The sequence below is a fragment of the Centrocercus urophasianus genome, unplaced genomic scaffold (assembly GCF_019232065.1).
Source record: "Centrocercus urophasianus isolate 14NV4802_14NV808 unplaced genomic scaffold, USGS_Curo_1.0 seq_18, whole genome shotgun sequence".
Classification (NCBI taxonomy): Eukaryota; Metazoa; Chordata; class Aves; order Galliformes; family Phasianidae; genus Centrocercus; species Centrocercus urophasianus.
In genome coordinates, this window is record NW_024884733.1 from 15,897,541 (window position 1) to 15,912,569 (window position 15,029).

General features: G+C 39.8%; 1 protein-coding gene across 4 annotated transcripts in view; it reads left to right on the forward strand.

The window, feature by feature from the left end:
• Positions 1 to 2,908: 2,908 nt before the first annotated feature.
• Positions 2,909 to 15,029, forward strand: part of LOC122160779 (SSX family member 2 interacting protein) — a 20,079-nt gene continuing 7,958 nt past the window's right edge. For 2 of the 4 annotated variants that reach the window (XM_042819652.1, XM_042819655.1), the window contains exons 1-5: positions 10,121 to 10,159; positions 11,784 to 11,916; positions 12,282 to 12,448; positions 12,681 to 12,881; positions 13,824 to 13,934. In XM_042819652.1, the coding sequence (XP_042675586.1) occupies positions 11,874 to 11,916; positions 12,282 to 12,448; positions 12,681 to 12,881; positions 13,824 to 13,934 (522 nt within the window). In that variant the 5' untranslated portion in view covers positions 10,121 to 10,159; positions 11,784 to 11,873. Of the gene's footprint in view, positions 2,976 to 10,120; positions 10,160 to 11,783; positions 11,917 to 12,281; positions 12,449 to 12,680; positions 12,882 to 13,823; positions 13,935 to 15,029 lie in introns of those variants that run through there. The other 2 variants (XM_042819653.1, XM_042819654.1) reach the window with 2 other exon arrangements.

Below are 15,029 nucleotides of genomic sequence, written 5' to 3' on the forward strand. Positions count from 1 at the left end.
GTAATGAAGCAGGACGCTGCTATAGAAACCACTCCACCAAAAAGCATTTTTGAATGTACTTAAAAAGATGAGTTTGAATTCAAGTGCAAATACAATGTGGATCAGTCCATCTCTTTCTGAATTGTAGCTGCTTCTTTACTTTCTTGTCCATGTTACAGTTTAATCCTGTTTAAATTTAAGTTCATAGAGGTGCATTTTGTATTGTTTCACAAAGCATCCTTTTAATCCCCATTCCTCCCAGTACTTCAATGTCTTTCTTAATCCCACTGTTTTATTAGTATTATTTTTTTTAGCAAAGAATAACAAAGAGTAAAGGATAAAAAAAGAATTTCTAAATTTCTCTATTCATTTATTCTATAAACTATGTTTATAAAAGAAATACGACAAATTTTAAGAATAATGATCTATATCACAAAGAGGAACAGCTATGAAATACCAAAACCAGTTTGGTTTTTTTACAAACTTGTAAGGCAAAGTGAATCTCCAGATCATTCCATCAATTAGATTCAACCCAGACAAGGAAATTATAAGTATGAAAAATAAAAAGAAAACTCTTCAAGGAATTTCAGCCTTAAAATTTTAGTTACTGTCAAAGACCAAATATCAACTACAGGTTATTTATGGTAAGTTTGCTCAAGAGAGCACAAGAAATGCTTGATGTCCCCGACTGCGTCTCTTAAGAACCAAAATCTGTAGTGGGATTGCACTTTTTTCCTTACTAAATCCTACCTACCTACTACCTTGGTGTGAACCGCTTTGAAAAGGTTTGATTCTTGTCACTGTGGTTTAGGTAGTCTTATGTTACACTGAATTGGTGCATTATGAATAAAGAGCAGTGTTAGGCTACTTTTTATAAGGTAAAGTTTGCTCTGATTCTGTTGTCTGATTCATAAAGACTTCTCTGTTTCTGACCAGCCTGTTAAAACATAAACAAAACCCAGCCCATGATACACAGCAAAGCACTCGGGAATTTCTCATTTGAATAACACCAACTTCAGAAACAGCTGCTAAGATCAAATAAACAAAGGGAATTCAGCAACACCCATCCCATCCATTATCTTTTAAAGCTGCAGGAACTTAATCCTTCCCATGAGCAATGCCTGCTGTCTCACTTGCTGTTACAATTAACATATTATATTCTGTGTAATACTACTTCCTTCTAAGAATGCACGTGCTGCAGTGTAGAAGTCCAAAGTTTCTGCAATTAAGCAGAATCATGAAATGAAACAAACATACATATATTGCACTGAGAGGATTTATTTCCTATGAACTAAACTCTAAAAAGAAGGCATCATTAAAAATATTTATAATTGTTACTGCCAAACCAACAACCGGTATTTCTGCAAACACTGGGAGCATGCTGCCTACACAGCATGGATTGATCAGTGTAGCAACCTTGTAATAATTGTTCTCTATCTGCACAGTGAAGTAATCATGGTCTGCCTATGTAAAAGAGAAATGGCCTTAATTCCAGTCCCAATAATGAGAGTAAATTCCATTCCTGGGAGCTGAGTTTTGATGAGAACTTCGAAAGACTGGTTTTGACCTTATTTTTCATTCTTGAGCTGAACTTCGAGAATCTGAAATGTTGAATGCAGAAGATTCTGGAAGCAGAAAACGATGTGTTTAGGAAATGTAATGGGGTCACAGCTGTGTTTGTGGCAGGAGAACCTTTGGATTCATTTTCTTTTGAGATTTCATCCCTTGTTGCATGCCACAGGGCATTACCCGTGATACAGCCAGTATCCTGCTACCTCCTTTTTACACTGACCATGGATAATGCTCATCAATATTTGCCGGCCTGGGTGAATAGCTGAGTTTATAAAAGGGCATGTAATCATACAATTAAACAATAAGTATTTTTTGTCCTAATTGCTTCAATCTTTTCTTTGATGGTAGCTTCCAGATTGATACTGTGGGTACGCACATGCATGATCACAGAATTTGATGTACTTGGATTTGAAGGTATGAAGAAAAATCACTGAAGATGTGAGTGAAGGCTGCAGTCTTGCAAACCTTGTAATGAAGGTAATCATCTGCTATGGATCATGACTATTCAATTGATTTTTCTGAGTTCTGCAGGGGTGAAGGGGGATGTACAGGCTGTAAAATTATAAACATGGATCCTTAAAGGCTTTTTTCTGACTCCAGAATCTTTCAAACAAAATTTTTATACTTACAAGCAAAGAAAAATCTGGTCAAATAAAAACATGTGGAGGTAAAGACCTGTAGGACTTCTTCGTTCCTCTAATTAGTCTTGTAAACTAATTAGACTAATCACACTCACAAGATAGCGATGGTATACAGCGGGTTGTACATGACTGGGTTTGTGGTTAATCAACATTTTCTTTTGCAATAGCAGAGTGAATATGCTAACTGATGTTATCCAGCACACGATGGAGTCGCACCAAGGGAGGCTGGGACTGGATGTCAGGACAGAAAGGATCTCCTCCGGACAGGGCGACCATATGATGCGTCCCCATTCCTGCAGGTGTTTAGGAGACTCGTGGCACCGAGGCACACTTTTTAGGGATGGGACTCAGTAAGCCAGCGTTCAAATGCGATTTTCAAACGAGCTGGTTCCAACACAGCACAACGAAACACTAAGTACACTCTTCTGTATGGCAGCAGACGACGTTCCGCGCACGGCCCCGCCCCGGGGCGGTCTGTCACGTAGCAGCCGTCCGCTCTGCCCGCGGCCCCGGCCCGCCAACAGGTGTCCCGCCCCGAGCAGGTGCGGCGCGGCCCGCAGGGGCGGTGCGGACCCGCGGGGAGGTCTCCTAGCAACCGCTCGGCCAATGGGAGCGGCGCTGGGGCCCGGCGTGGGGTCGACGCGGCGGCAGCTGCGGGACGCGGGGCCGCGCGGAGCTGGCCCGGGAGCCGGTCCCTCCTCCTTTCTTCCGTCCCTGCTCGCCGCAGCAGGTGGTGCTACGCGGGGCTCCTCCTCCTCCTGTCCCTTCTCACCGGCGGCGCGGGTAGGCGGGCGCGACGGGTAACGGGCGATGCGCGGCCGTTGGTGACGGCGGGGTGGTCGCGCCTCGCCTCGGCTCTGGGCTGCCCGCGGGGGAAGCCGCTGCCGACCGCTACGGTGTGGAGTGCGCTCCTTGGCGGGCCCGGGCTGACCCGTGGGGCTGAGGGAAGCTCGTCCCTGGAAGGCAGGCCCGGCGCCTTGGCGGTGTCCGCAGGGCGGCGAGCAGCGACCGCGGGAGGTTGGGAGCCCTGGCGGCTGTGCGCGGTGGGAGCGGGGCTCTGCGGGAGGCATTGACTGTGCGGCTTTGGCTTGCTTGCGTGTCTCGTTTTAAAAAAAAAAAAAAAAAAAAAAAAAAGAAAAAAAAAACAACAAAAATTGTGTTTACAGCGAGACTCCGTTCAATTTGTGGGTCGAATTGTAACACGGGATGCGCTCGTAGTATTGCTGCAGCCCCCGTTTGCGCAGAGCGCTGTGCTGCGATGAGGTGGTTTCGCAGGGCTCCGCGTGCTGCCAAGTATGATAGGAATTCGGGATTTTCAGGGGAATGACTCAAATCGGGAGGCGTGCAGAATGAAACGTGAATGTGCGAGGTAAACGTCAGTAGTAAGCTTGAAACGGGATTTGATGCCGTTGATGATGGTTTCGGAAGAGTAGTGGGGGAGAAAAACGTTCTTTCTGTTCTGGGAGAGAAATAGCGTAGTATCAGTCATTGGCTGGACTGGAGAGGGCACTGGAGGCTATCCCAGGTTCCTTGGGTTCGGCTTGTCTCTGAAAGCAGCTGGCAGCAGATGCTAAGGAAAAGACGATCAGCAGAGGCTGCTGAGCAGCGATGTCTCTGTCAGTGTCCTCCCAGCGCACTGCACTGTGGAGCTGAAGGATTTCCGAGCAGAGCTTGCTCCTCTTCTTACATTCATTAGCTTTTGATGTGTGCCTTTCGTATGATTTTAGCCAGCTTATGTAGCACATGGTGATGCGAGTCTGTGATTTAACAGTGCTTCTTTTCCAGCTTTCATGTTGAATGTTTCATTTCATTCTGCATAGCTGCTATGTTAAATGAAGTGATAATTTTTTTCTTTACATGTTTCTGTACATATTTTGTCCTATTTCTCTAGCTGCTCCAGAGGAAAAGTCACTGCTTATTAATTTCTTATATGGAAGCATTGGCTGACCTTCTTCCACCACTTGTTTTCTGCATTTTGTATAGGGAAGCTCATAATGATGTGTGCTATTTCAATGGGGGAAGCTCAGCGTTTGTATGGAACCATTATGATGTTCATTTTTTTTCTGTCCTGGGCTCCAATGTTTTATTAACTGCCTGTGAGCTGTTACTTCCAGAGGAGTAATCACAGTGACTCTGTGATCTCTTGCGTGATAATGCTTAACTTAGAGCCAGTTGATTTAAGTACATAGCTGAGTCAGTGTTGTGTTTTTTTTCTTCCTAATAATAATAATAATAGTTCACAAACATGGATTTTTATTACCATTTGTGTAGTATGCATACTACCTTTTGGGGTTCTTATCATTCGATCCTACAGTTTATTTTTCTGAATAACTCTGTACCATGAGTAAATTTTCTCACTGACCCTCCCAGCACCTGTGAAAGTTCTCCCAACAACAGATCCCATTTGTGACTTAATTTTCTTTAGGGCTTTCATATAACGCTTATACGATACTTAAAGAAGGAAGAAGGGGAAAATATACAACTCTTTCCTACCATTTCTCCTTCTCCACAAATAATCAGTCATTAGTAAATCCCCTGGCATCACTGCTTCAGAGCTTTTGGTAGGGAACATTGTGAAAAGCTTTTTGGAAATCCAGTTATACTTTCTTGCCCAGGCATGTTGGCTGATTCCTTCTTTCAGGGCACTGTAGCAGACTTGTTAATGTTTCTTCTGCGTTAAGTTGTGGTGACACTTCACCAGTCATATTTACTGCCAGCTAACATCTGCTCTGTGACTCGTGTAGCCTACAGGGCAACCGTTCTTTGAATCTTCTGGCATTCTGTAGAGAAGGTAGTTACGTTGATGATGTGCCATCCATTTTACCTGCCACCTGTTTTACCGTACAGGTTACGTGCTACTGAACCTTGTGAATTGCATCATTTCCGAGAGCTGGAATGCTGAGATCTGGCTCTGCCCTGTAAATATTATTAGCTTTAGGAACTGGTCAGACTCGCACTCCTTTCCCTCTCTTTTTGCTTTCTGCTTGCAGACAGCGAAGTTATGGTTAATGTTGAGTTCAGGAAAAGGAGGAACTACAGAAGACAGAGTTCCTGAGGCTTTTTTAGGCACTCATGATAGGGGAAGGCCTTGTAGCTGGAATAGAATATCCTGCTATGTGTACAAATGATTTTTGATTTCAACAGAGGAATAAAATTCAGAAGATTAACAGAAATAGATCTATTCTTTAACAATAGGGAAAATCTTACAAAGATCCATAGTATTGGCTCAATGTGGGGTAGGACTTTGGGAGTCAGATGAAATATTTCCTCGTGTTCCAATTTTTTTCAGAGGTTGCACTGATATCATTATATGCATATTGAAGGTAGAGCTGAATGTTGAGATGGTAGAGAAGTCCTTCTAACCTGAGTGTTTGGGACAAAGGCAGTAAGAGAACATCTGTCCAACATCACATTTTATCAGCTCTAAGGGTATGTTTTTGTGTGGTTTTACTTATTGAATATCAAAGAAAAAAATTATCCTTACAACTTTTTCATGACTTGTTAAGTAAAATAGATCTGAAAAATGTAGGTAAGGGATCTTCCAGGCTGCTGTGCTCATAGTGAAGAAGGCTCAGCAGTACTCACAGGCTGAGTGGTGGGCTTACCTGTTGAGGTTACTTTTGACAATACTGATAAGTTTAGTTGGAAATTTGGCACATATTAAATAAATGTTCTCTTTGAATCTAAATAAGTGGAAGGATGCACCCTTTTGTGCCTCCCTGCCCCTTCTTTCTTTCTTTTTTTAATTGCCACAGTACTGTAAGTGCAGGGAGGAAATATCTAGATCTGCTTTGGTTGCAGGACCTGTCATTGAAATTGCAGGGTTAACGAAAGTCACTACGATTGTAATAGGTTTCTGCAGGTAAAGGAGCTCTTTCAGATACACAGTTACCATCAAATCTGAGCTATGTTATAGTGCTGATTATCAACTTTGTTATTAAAACAGCCATAGAGAGAGAATATTTATCAAAATTTTAGGGAAGAGATGGATGGACCTTCAAGGCAATTGTATGAATAAAATAAGCGTGTTTCTTGTGACATTATCTCAGATACATTTGTAAACCTATAATGTGATGACTAGTGTGCACCCTAAATTTACATGGACTATTATGTCTTTGATTTATCTGGATAAAAGCCATCTGTTTGGCATCCGTGGATTACTAGACAAATGTAATAGCCTTAAGCAGATTCACAGCTCAGCTTGGGATGTTACTGTAATTAGAAGGAATCATGTTGCCTTTTAAGTAAAAACTAACTAATGCTTTAATTTTCTTTCATTTTTTTTAAGTCAAAATCTGTGTATGTGTTGAAACTTGTAGTACTTATGTGGAAGAGAAATGTTTGGTTGATGCTTTTTGGTTGATGCTGACTCGCATTTTTCCATGACATTGTAACACTGAGAGATGAGGAGAGCTCTTTTCAGATTGCCTTCACTTATCCACCTTAACTTAGGGAAAAAAGCTTTCTCAGTTACCAGATAATGCATTTTTTCATGTGTTGTAGAATCTTTTGAGTTGGAAGTACAGCTGGATCAGGTGCTTAGAGCCCCATCCAGCCTGACCTTGAATGTCTCCAGGAATGGAGCACTCACCACCTGTCTGGGCAACCTGTGCCGGTGCTTCACCACCCTTATTGTAAAAAAAAAAAAAAACTTCTTCCTTATGTCCAGTCCAAATCTCCCCTCTTTTAGTTTGAAACCATTTCCCCTTGTCCTGCTGTAACAGACCCTGTTGAAGAGTCTTTTCCCTTCTTTCTTACAGCCTGCCCTGAAAGGTCACTCTCAGAGCTCCCTGGAGCCCTTCTCTTCTCCAGGCTGAACAGCCTCGGCTCTCAGCCTGCCCTCATGTTTCATCCCTGGATCACTCTTGTGACCCTCGACTGCTCATGCTCTGAACAGGTACACATCTGTCCTGTACTGAGGACTCCACATCTGGATGCAGTACTTCAGATGTTGTCTCACCAGCACATTGGAGAGGAGCAGAATCATCTCCCTTGCCCTGGCGACCATGCTTCTTTTGATGCAGCTGAGGATATGGATGGCTTTCTGGGCTACACATGCATGGCTCATGCCCATCTGCCACCCACCAGTATCACCAAGTCCTTTTCAGCTGGGCTGTTCTCCATCCTTACATCCACCAGCTTGTACTGATTGCCCAAGTGCAAGACCCTGCACTTGGATTTATTGAACCTGTTAGAGTTCTGGAGCACATCTAAGTCTCTCTGAATGACAACCCGTCCCTCAGGCATGTCAGACCGCACCACGCATCTTGGTCGTCTGCAAACTTGCTGAGGGTGCACTCGATGGTGCTGTTGATGTCATTGATGAAGATGTTAAAGCTCCCAGTACCGACTCCTGAGGGACATCACTTGTCACTGATCTCCATCCAGTCACTCTTATACCTGTGCGATTTAGAGATGACCAGGTGGTGTAATGTGATCGTGGTACATTGCTATTACAAGCTTTTCTCTCCTTATACAGAGTTGCCCGAAAGAATTTTATAAACTCAGATACTCCTACTTGCTTTCAAGTTTAAAAACTATATTCGGATTTTTGGAAGTATACTGTGATGTGTGAAGTTTATAATCCTAGTGCTTACTGCTTGTGGGTTTTGGAATTTGACAGTCTGAACTTAGGCTCACTTTATCTGATTTGTCTTGAATCTTGGCACAGTTGTTGACAGTCCTTCCCCTGCACCCCAGAGCACAAAACAGTGATTTTAAGAACCACTTTTGCTTCTCCATTTGTAGTGTAGCTTTCAAAGTTCAGAGTAAACTTACCTTGAAAAGAAAGATGCACGATAATGAATCACGTAAGAGTTCATAGGGCTGTACCTGTGGGCTTATTTAAATATTAAAAAAAAGTCAGCAAAGCTTCAGCTGCATTTACTAGGATTAAATTCTAGTGTATTATCACGATAGCTTTAAGTTCTAGGATTTTTTTGTGTGTGTACTTTCCTGTTAGTGATTCTTTGTTTGATTCTTGGTATTAATCAAGCTCTCTGTAAATTTTTGTGTGTGTGTATATTGGTGGAAGGAGGAGGACACTTTGTTTCTTTGTTTTCTTTTCAGATTTTCAGGTTTTGTTAGTTGCAGTGGGATGGCTCTGCCACTCTGTTCAGCCATGTGAAATTGGCCCTCAGATCCTCCAAGGTCTTGTTCATCACTGGAACAAGTGTCACTGCCAATAGGCAAAGTAGTGTCTGGCAGGCACTGGGTCGTTATAGATATTTGGGTGAGTCACTTCCCTTGTTAGTGAAATAGCTGCATAGGCAGAATGGGCACGGAAAGAAAATCATTAAGTAGTTACAGTAGCTTGGGCTGTTGAGAGACTTGTTCTTTTCTCTTCTCTCCCACCCATAGGTTTTTAGGTTCAGTGTGAGATTCTGGGAAACAGCAAATGTTGATTTATTTTTATTTTTTTAATTTTATTTTTAGCTTCTTACTATGTCTTACCAACAGGATTTAAGGGGATTGGGGATTGGGTGAGGGAAACAAATAAGAAAAACAACTTCAAAAACAACAACAAATCATTTTCTCCTCTTCCCCCTCAAAAAACTGAAGCAGGGAACCTCTTGGCCCTTTTCTGTAGTTAAAGCTTTCCTATGTTAAGTTGGATAGCCTAGAGAGATCCCGAAAACACTTTAAAATCTTTGCTATTTTATTTTTTCTATAATTAAACAAATACTGCTTCAGGTATGCATTGAATGCATTCCTCCATATGTTGTGGTGATTAAAACAAGTACTGCAGAGAACTAAAGGTGGAGTATCTTATGAACAGAGTGTATCCAAATTTGTTTTGCATCCCCACTGTCTTCTTTAATGATGCTCCTCAGTCTCTTGCATATTTCAGTGAGCCTATTTTAAGATGTGTTGCTCCAGAGAAACTGCCTAGATTGGCAAGGAAATGTAGCTGATGATTCTTAATCATGAGGTAGCTTTAAAAATCATTGCTGAGGTCCTGAACTGGCAGCAGAAGCCACGTGGAGCTGATGAGACGGTCTTAGCACGGAACTAATGGCTTGTGGCATTCCCTTCTGCAGCTGACATGGGGATTGTCTCATGCACATCTGAGTGTGGTTCTACATACAGTGTATGAAGATGATGCAAGTACAAAATGCTGACTGTGCTCTTAACTGGGAACTGCTCCAAAGCTAGTGCATTCTTCTGATGCCGTGAAATAATTTAAACTACTTTTGAGGGTTGGTTTAACAGCTGAAGTTCTTTAGTTTAGCACTCACCAGACAGTGAATCTGTGATATATATTTGTGAGTCTGATGTATTGAACAGTATGTACTGTATTGCTAGCTGCCCTTTCAAATCAAAAAGCTCTAGAATCCTACATGTGAGAAGAATATAGTTGCATTATCTAGATGGACGTTTTCATATTCCCTCTGTATGTTTGCATTCTCTATAATTGCTAGCCATTCTTCTGAATCTGTCTTTCTGCTCATTTTCATTGTTGGTGTACACTCTTGTTGGTGTACCTAGAAACAAAGCTTCGCAGAAGAGGAGCCCTGAAAACCTTTTGCTGCGAGTAACACAGCATGCAAGTTGCAAAACTAAAGTATGGAGAATCATTGCATTCCACCACCTGCATTAGTCCTGTTTCCACTTCCAGTCAAGGGTTGTGTGGGTTAATAGATGCTGTGTCAAAACAGTTTTCTCAGTGTAAAGACCTGTGGGTTGGTGTAATTGTACTTGGAGGTAATTTGGCTGGTAAGATCTCTTAGGGGTTTCTTAAAAAATAGAAGCCAGATTATTTGGAATGAATTGCATATCTGAAGTGTTGGTGGTATTTTTGTAGAATTTCCAACAGCCATTAATGGAATTTGTATGTTTTGAGTTTCAAATTCTTAATTAGAATGCAGGATTGCATTCTATATATACTCGTAGTTTAGTTTGCCTTTTTCCCATTCTTTCATCTGCAAGTTTCTCTCTGATGGATCCAACAGAAGCCAAATGAGTATGTAAGAAGTGTCTTCATTTTATTTTGTCTTTTGAATTACATTTTTTAAAAGCACAGTTGACTTCATTGGAAAAATGAGAAGACTGCCTTACGGGCATCAGAAATGACAAGCATGAAGTCAGTCATTTCCCTTAGGATGTGAATATCCATTTTCTTTTTCAGCACATCTTAGTTTCACAGAAAGAAAATGCTGAGAAATTCAAATGTGCAGAGGGAAAGCAGACACAACTCTTTTTTGAGTAAGAATGGCCACTAGATTGTTACAACACTTACGGTGTTTTCTCAGTGTTTTATGTGAACTTTCTGACATGTAATTTAGTACTTTCTGCACATTTTCCTCTCATCTGAGCAATAGTTATGTATTTTTTCATCCAGGAATATTTATGAACCTGCAGAAATATGCAGTGGGATATTCTATTTTCTAGTGCTGAGTGTTCTGTGGCACGGCTGTATACCAGTATGACCTCTTAAGAAGTTGACGTTAATTTGAGTGCCATTTTGCATGCTTCATGGTGTCCAGAAGGAGATTAGTGTGGTTTCTTCTCTGTTCACAAGAGACCTTGTGGGTAACAGATCACCCGCAACTGTCTAGTGGCTTAAGTAGACAGCAGTTTGGTTTTCCAAATGATAGCTTTCCCCATAATGATAAAAAAGCAAGGTTTTATTGTCAGCATTCCAGAAGTTGCATTTCCAAGAGTGTGCTTAATAGAACATTAGGAGGAGTTAATAGCAAACTCGTCTGTACTCTTTAAAAGCTATGGTGTCCATCTCAAACTGACTTGAGATTTTGGTCAGTAGTTGTAATTTTAAAAAATGGGAGCCTTCTTTCCTGAACAGGTGAAGAGTTGTTTTCCTGTAGGTGGCTGTTCCTATAGCAGCTGATGAGTTAGACTGTCTAGATCTTAAATGTCATTGCTGGATTTTAAATTTCTGGCAGTGCACCAGCTCTGATGTTTCATGCATCTTATGAATGTGTGAATTTCTTTTGGTTTTCAGAGGGAAGGTGCTATACTGAGTGGCTGTGCCAGTGGAATAAGGCTTTTTCTATTCTATAGTCCTTCAGCAATTTTGGAGATGTTGCAAAGAATGAAGCAGCTTCCCAGGGAAAAGGCAATATAGCTGTGTATAGGCACTACAGTGAATTGTATAGGTTAAGTTAAACAGCTAAATATGTATTAGAAGTTCTTTTGCCTTCTCTCTGCCAATAAATCTCTTCTTTAGCCTTTAAATAATAATCTTACTAAGACAGATTCATGTTAAGATTCACAGAAATTTGTCTTGATAAAATTGTTTTCTGGTTATGTGGCAGAAAATTATTGGATGGTTTGGCTTGCTGTGTTTTCTCTGACCCACATCAACAGAAACAATTGAATTATCTACAGTGTGTTTATTCTTTTCGTGTGCAGGTGGTGTTTAAGTCTGAGCTGATTGTTTAAAAGACGTAATGAAGTCTGAGCCTAAGTATAGATAGATGCATCACTTATACAGCATAATATTTACTGTGATTCTGGTGTTCTTTACAGTATGAAGAAGAAAAAATGTCACATGATTTAGGACTAGTAGTCTGTCTCCCATGCTTACCTTAATCTTCTAGCTGTTAATCTAAAATGCTCTTACTATTTTAGGAGATGGCTACGTAACGCAGATTGCCAGGAGTTGTACTAAATACTTCACTGCTGAACGGGTTGCTCAGGTACCCTGCCTGTTTTGTTGCTATGGGAGATTGGAAGACTGTAACTGTGCCAGTGCTGTCATCAGGTAAACTGGTCATATTTTAAATTTAGTAAATGTGCTAACTCTACCAGGGTGTTATAGTTGGTAAAGAGACATTAGGGCTTTAAACATGAGATTGATTTAACATGATATTAACCAGTCTAATAGTACAGTAATTTTTTTTATAATAGGAATGCTGCTGGAATGCAGTCAAATTTTAAACTGTCCTTTTAAAATTATTGTTGTGATATATTTATTGTGTTTTATTTCATTCTAGATGAAGTTCTAAGCTCTAGATTTGTGAACAGCTATGAATAATAATTTCAGTAAAGGGATTTCATTTAAGATTTTTGTATGTGATATCCTAAACTACTAGTCCTGAATTGTTTCTTAATATTTTTGTCTTTTAGATAGCAAAAATATATTTCAATATACCTCAGAGAAAAGGATATCTCCCCCAAACATGAACTCTCAAGTGCTACACTTGTCACTGCCTTCATCCAAAAGCATGCACAGCTTTTTCAGTGCCTTCTGCACAGAAGAGAATATTGAACAGAGTATATCCTATCTCAATAGGGTAAGCCACATCTTGCTTACTGGAGGCTTTTTGAAAATGTCTGTATGTCAGTTTTGGTAATGAAGATGCACTGTATTTGGAAGGCTTCTTTCTTAATGCTCAGAAGCTGAAGTTGGTTTGCAGGAGAATACATTTTTTTGCCTTCTTATATAGGATTTCAACTGATACTGTTTATCTCGAAGATTTATCCAGTTATTTATTCCACCACCCTCTCCAATTTGTCTTTCACCAGGAATTGACAACATTGGGCTTTCCTTCTATTTATGCAGAGTCCAAAGGAAAGGAATTAAACTTAATATCTATCATAAATTGCATGAATGAATTGCTTGTACTGCAGCATAAGAACCTTCGAGCTCAGGAAGAAGTAGAAATGCAGCATCTGAAACTGGGCAGTGATATGGATCACTTACAGAACTGCTATGCTAAATTAAAGGTAGAAAACAAGATGGTTTCACCTGTGTGTGTGTGTGTGTGTGTGTGTGTGTGTATAATGCAGTGTTTGTGTTAACAGATACTGTACTTATCAGTGAATAATTTTTTTTTACCTCCCTAGTACTAATTTGCAATTGTACTTTTATGAATATTTTTATTTTTTGAATTTTTTTCATTTGAAAATTCCTTAATGAGGTGTGAACTCATAAGACAACTTTAATTCTTGCTTAGAAGTTTTCTTTAATGATTTCTTTAATAAAAGAAAACAAATGTTGACTAGTTCAGTTCAGCTCATCCAATTTGCTGAAAGAATATGCCCAGCTCTAGAAGATAAATTCACAATGTAACTGTAATCAGTAAAAACAAAGACCCCGTGTGGGTAACTTTTCTAGTATGCATTGTCATTCTTCTCCTTATGTCTTTCGCATTTCTTTTTGTCATTAGATTTCTTGGGTAACTGCCCACCAAGCCTTTTTATAAAGATTGTTCTGAAGCTATTGGCAAAACTTAGGTTAAGCTTTGTTTTATGTAAATTGTCCCATTTGCTTTGTTGTGGACACAGCATGCATATCTACGTACATTATTCTATTGTTTATTTAATAGAAATACTCCACTAAAATCATTCCCAACCCATACGTGTTACTTACTATATCCTCTTACTCCTGAGTTATAGATACTTACAGAATCCTGATTTATTAAAAAGCAATAACTGTATCTTTGTTTTTTATGAGTGGGAGTATTTCTTGTACTGGAGAGTCTTAGTGCTTGGACCAGAAAATAGAACTTGTTGAGAATGCAAGGTGAAACATTAGCAGTCGAATATGCAGAAAGGCTTGTCTCAAGTGAGGTGGTTTAGCTTTTTTTTTTTTTTTTTTTTTTCTTCAATATCTTTTATCCTTAGCTATTTTTTTTATTGGTACTGAACTGTGAACATTTTTTCTAGGAGCAGTTGGAGTTATCTAAAAGGGAAATAGTTGGCCTTCAGGAAAGAGACAGACAACTGCAAAGCAAGAACAGGAATTTGCACCAGTTACTTAAAAATGAAAAGGATGAAGTGAGTTATGTACATCAATGCAAATTATTACATAGATTTTCAGTGCTGATTTTGCTAAGTGTCTGGTAGATGTTCACACTGAATGTTTTTTGTTTTTTTGCTGTTGTGTGCTCTCTCTCAGCAAAGTGAAACTGACTCCTTGCACGCCAATTGAATACATTTTATAATGGATAGGTCCAACTTATGATTCTATTAGAGTGTACTACAGAAACATGTACAATTTTATGCTTTGTTATGCTTTTGATTATACATTATTTTATGTTTTGTAAATGTATAGAAGTGAGAGGGAGCTGTAGGATTCAGTCACTTTCTTAAATGCACACAGATGGGAACACTTGTTCTTTGTTACATTGTGGAAGTGCACAAAAGGTGGGGGGTGGGGAATAGTCCATGCTCATTAAACTTGGGAGTTTTGGAAGAACCCAGAGCAGAAAACGCTATCATTAGTTTGGTGTCTGTTTCCATGTGGTCTCCGCCACACTGTACCTACATACTCCTAAATTTCTTTAAATGCTCTCTTCGTTCATAAATATTCAGCAGGCAATCAAGCATTATCTGTATGTAATGAACTTCAAAAGTTCCAGCTTAAAACCTGGGGCACGTTAAGCTAGCTGTATTTTGGCAAGGTTAAAACTGAGTCAAAATCGTTCCAGCCTATTTGTGATCTGTTTTAACATTCTTTTGGACTGAACAGTATCACCCTCTTTTCCCATCCCGTTGTCCAGAAGGAGCAAAGAGTTTGTTATTTTTTTATGTAAACATAAATAAGCCTAATTTAATGTTAAATTAGGTACTAAATGTTATTTACTGAAACCAAAACATATCTTTCTTTTTGTAATGAGGATATTGGAGAAGATATAACACGAATTGCCAAAAAGTGTACTCAGTTCTTCTTAAGAAGGACTGTGACATTATAATATGTTCCTTACTGTGTTGGTTTGTGCATAAAAGTAACTCAGTTTCCTAAGCTAAGTCTTAAGTCAGAATCTGTAGGCTGTTGTCAGTTCCTTTATCCAGAAAGAGTTTAATGTAAGCACCATTTCACATGTTTGGTGTGGTTTTTTTTTTTTTTTTTTTTTTTTTTTTTTTTTTTTT